Genomic DNA, 2,207 nt, shown 5'->3' with positions numbered 1-2,207 from the left:
GATATCCTGCTGCGATTTAATATGTAACCCTAACGGAACTTACGGATTCTGCACGGTCAAGTAGACTGGGACCCTCTTCTCCACACCGTGTGGTGTTATGGGTTGGAGGACAGCAAGGTATGGGATACAGCATTGTAAGAGTAAGAAGTGGGCTTTAAACCATGAATTTGGAAGGCTCAAAACGAATGGTCAGTACCAAATACAAGCGATGTTCAAAAAAACTGAAAGTTATATCTGTATGGTTGTAAAGATTCAAATTGAGTTGTGTCAAGAAGAACAGTCGTGATAGACTAAGAAGACAAGAAAAAACTTTCCTAATCTAGTCATTATATTCCTTCTGCAGAGACGTCGAAGTAACGCCTCCCTCTTCAACATCGCAGTGAATAAGTCCGTTGCTGTTGCGAATAGCAACATCTATGAGCAATTAGAGATTTTTCTGCAGGGGATAATCAAGAATGTCAGAAGATTGGCTTACTCAGATCAGCCTTTTGCAGGCTCCGGTTATCATCGCCATCGAAGCAGAAACAGGACAATTCACCACCACTGTCAACATCGCAGTAACCGCATCGTTTCATGAAATTTCCACTATTTCACCACTTAGCTTGCCACTTCCTTGATACTTGTTATAGTTGGTAAGCTGTAAGGAACATACTTGATGCGGGGGACAATAGAAGCATCCGCGATGGTAGCGTAACACTTGTTCAAATCAAGTACGGATGTCTCCCAGAAGCTTCCCTTATCATCAGAGCCGGCACATTGGATGTTCAAGCTCGAATCGAACATGATAGGGTTTTTACAACTGCCGGAGTACCCGCCGTCCGCATTGACTATGGCAGATAAACCAAGGATACAAACGGCAGATAAGAGGTGCATTTTGATATATGTTCAAAGAAAGTAGATTCAGTTGAAACAAATGAAAGAACCAAGAAATAAAGGAAGTTACAGCTGGGAGTGTTGAGCATACACAAGACCGTTGATGGACAGACTCCTTCTTTATAGTGTTCTTTCGGCTGGATCGATCTGGGGGATCGCGCTATTATCGGTCTTTCCGTGAATTGGGGCCATTTCTGCCTCAACACACCCACCTGCCACGATGTGGGATAACCTTTTCTTGAAGGGCAGTAGGGGTGTTTAAGGAGTCCGGAATAATTCCGAGTACTTAATATCCCCCACATAATAATTAGACGGAGCTAGTATTTGATCATTCTACTATAACTATTTTTAATATCTATAGAAACGCTTGCTAGTTTTAAAATATAACACTCTTTAATTTCTCTAACTTCAAACAGCGTAAAATAGGAAGAGCTCTGTCGGGATTATAGCAATTACTCACGAAAATCCAGCACATATCGCCCGTGGCGTGCCTACACATTTACTTGGACCCAATGAATGCAGAATTCGCTTATTCACTACAATTCGGGTCTACTCCACTGGGATTTGGTTTCATGCCGATCCTTCTACTTTGGCCCCCAATTCCTAGTAGCGTAGTTCCTTCTCTTAACTCAATTGGGTTAGGGTATACGAAGTCTTGGGAGTTGGATTTGGATGTCAGACCTTTGATTTGCACTCCTTTTTCCATGTCCAACGTACATTTGCACGTGACACAGCACCGTTTCTCAATATTTCGCTCAAGGTTTTTTTTATACATGCCGGCAGAATTGATCTTTGGCCTCCTTCTCACTCAAGCCAAGTTTGCGACAGATGTGTTTCAGAAGCTTTTATTGTTTTCCTTTCGGGCTGGCCTCAGCGACCTTTTGAGGAGAGCTGGAGTTATATGTCCCTATACAGACTTGATTTTCTGGAATTAATGTGACTTTCCTTGTTTGGATGAGGTCGCTTTAATGAGGGCGCTCAGGAGGTTGCTCACTGAGTATTTCTCATCACCGGTCAAGGCTCAGCGAGCGCTCAGGTCCTACTCAGGGCGGGATCAGTTGTCGGAACATGGGTTCTTCCCCTGTCCTTGGGTGCCGGGCTGCACAGCCTCAGTCAACATCCCATTAGTATTTAGCCTAGCTTCCGGTGTGCATCCGCACCCCTGAATACCGGACTCCTCCATGCTTCCACATCAGTGGGTAGTCACGTGCGTAGTGAGCTACTCATCTGTGGCAGAAATATGTGGGTCTACCGAGGAGCGATTTATTCAACTAAGGAATAGGATCGTTTTCAACTGAATGAAGGTCTTGATTCTTTCTAACTACACGATAAAG

At 44.0% G+C, this 2,207-nt stretch overlaps 1 protein-coding gene across 1 annotated transcript; it reads right to left on the bottom strand.

Moving 5' to 3' along the window:
• Window positions 1-319: 319 nt before the first annotated feature.
• Window positions 320-873, bottom strand: KD926_006028 (Cyanovirin-N; the record flags this gene model as incomplete). The annotated part of the gene is made up of 3 exons (XM_053095616.1): window positions 320-414; window positions 476-585; window positions 653-873. The coding sequence occupies 3 exons, from the start codon at window positions 871-873 to the stop codon at window positions 320-322; spliced, it is 426 nt and encodes a 141-aa protein (XP_052949734.1).
• Between the last annotated feature and the right edge of the window lie 1,334 nt (window positions 874-2,207).

Source organism: Aspergillus affinis (genome assembly GCF_023601865.1).
Source record: "Aspergillus affinis strain CMG 70 chromosome Unknown NODE_301_length_4004_cov_87_990833, whole genome shotgun sequence".
Lineage (NCBI taxonomy): Eukaryota > Fungi > Ascomycota > Eurotiomycetes > Eurotiales > Aspergillaceae > Aspergillus > Aspergillus affinis.
This window is presented reverse-complemented; position numbering and strand designations above follow the sequence as displayed.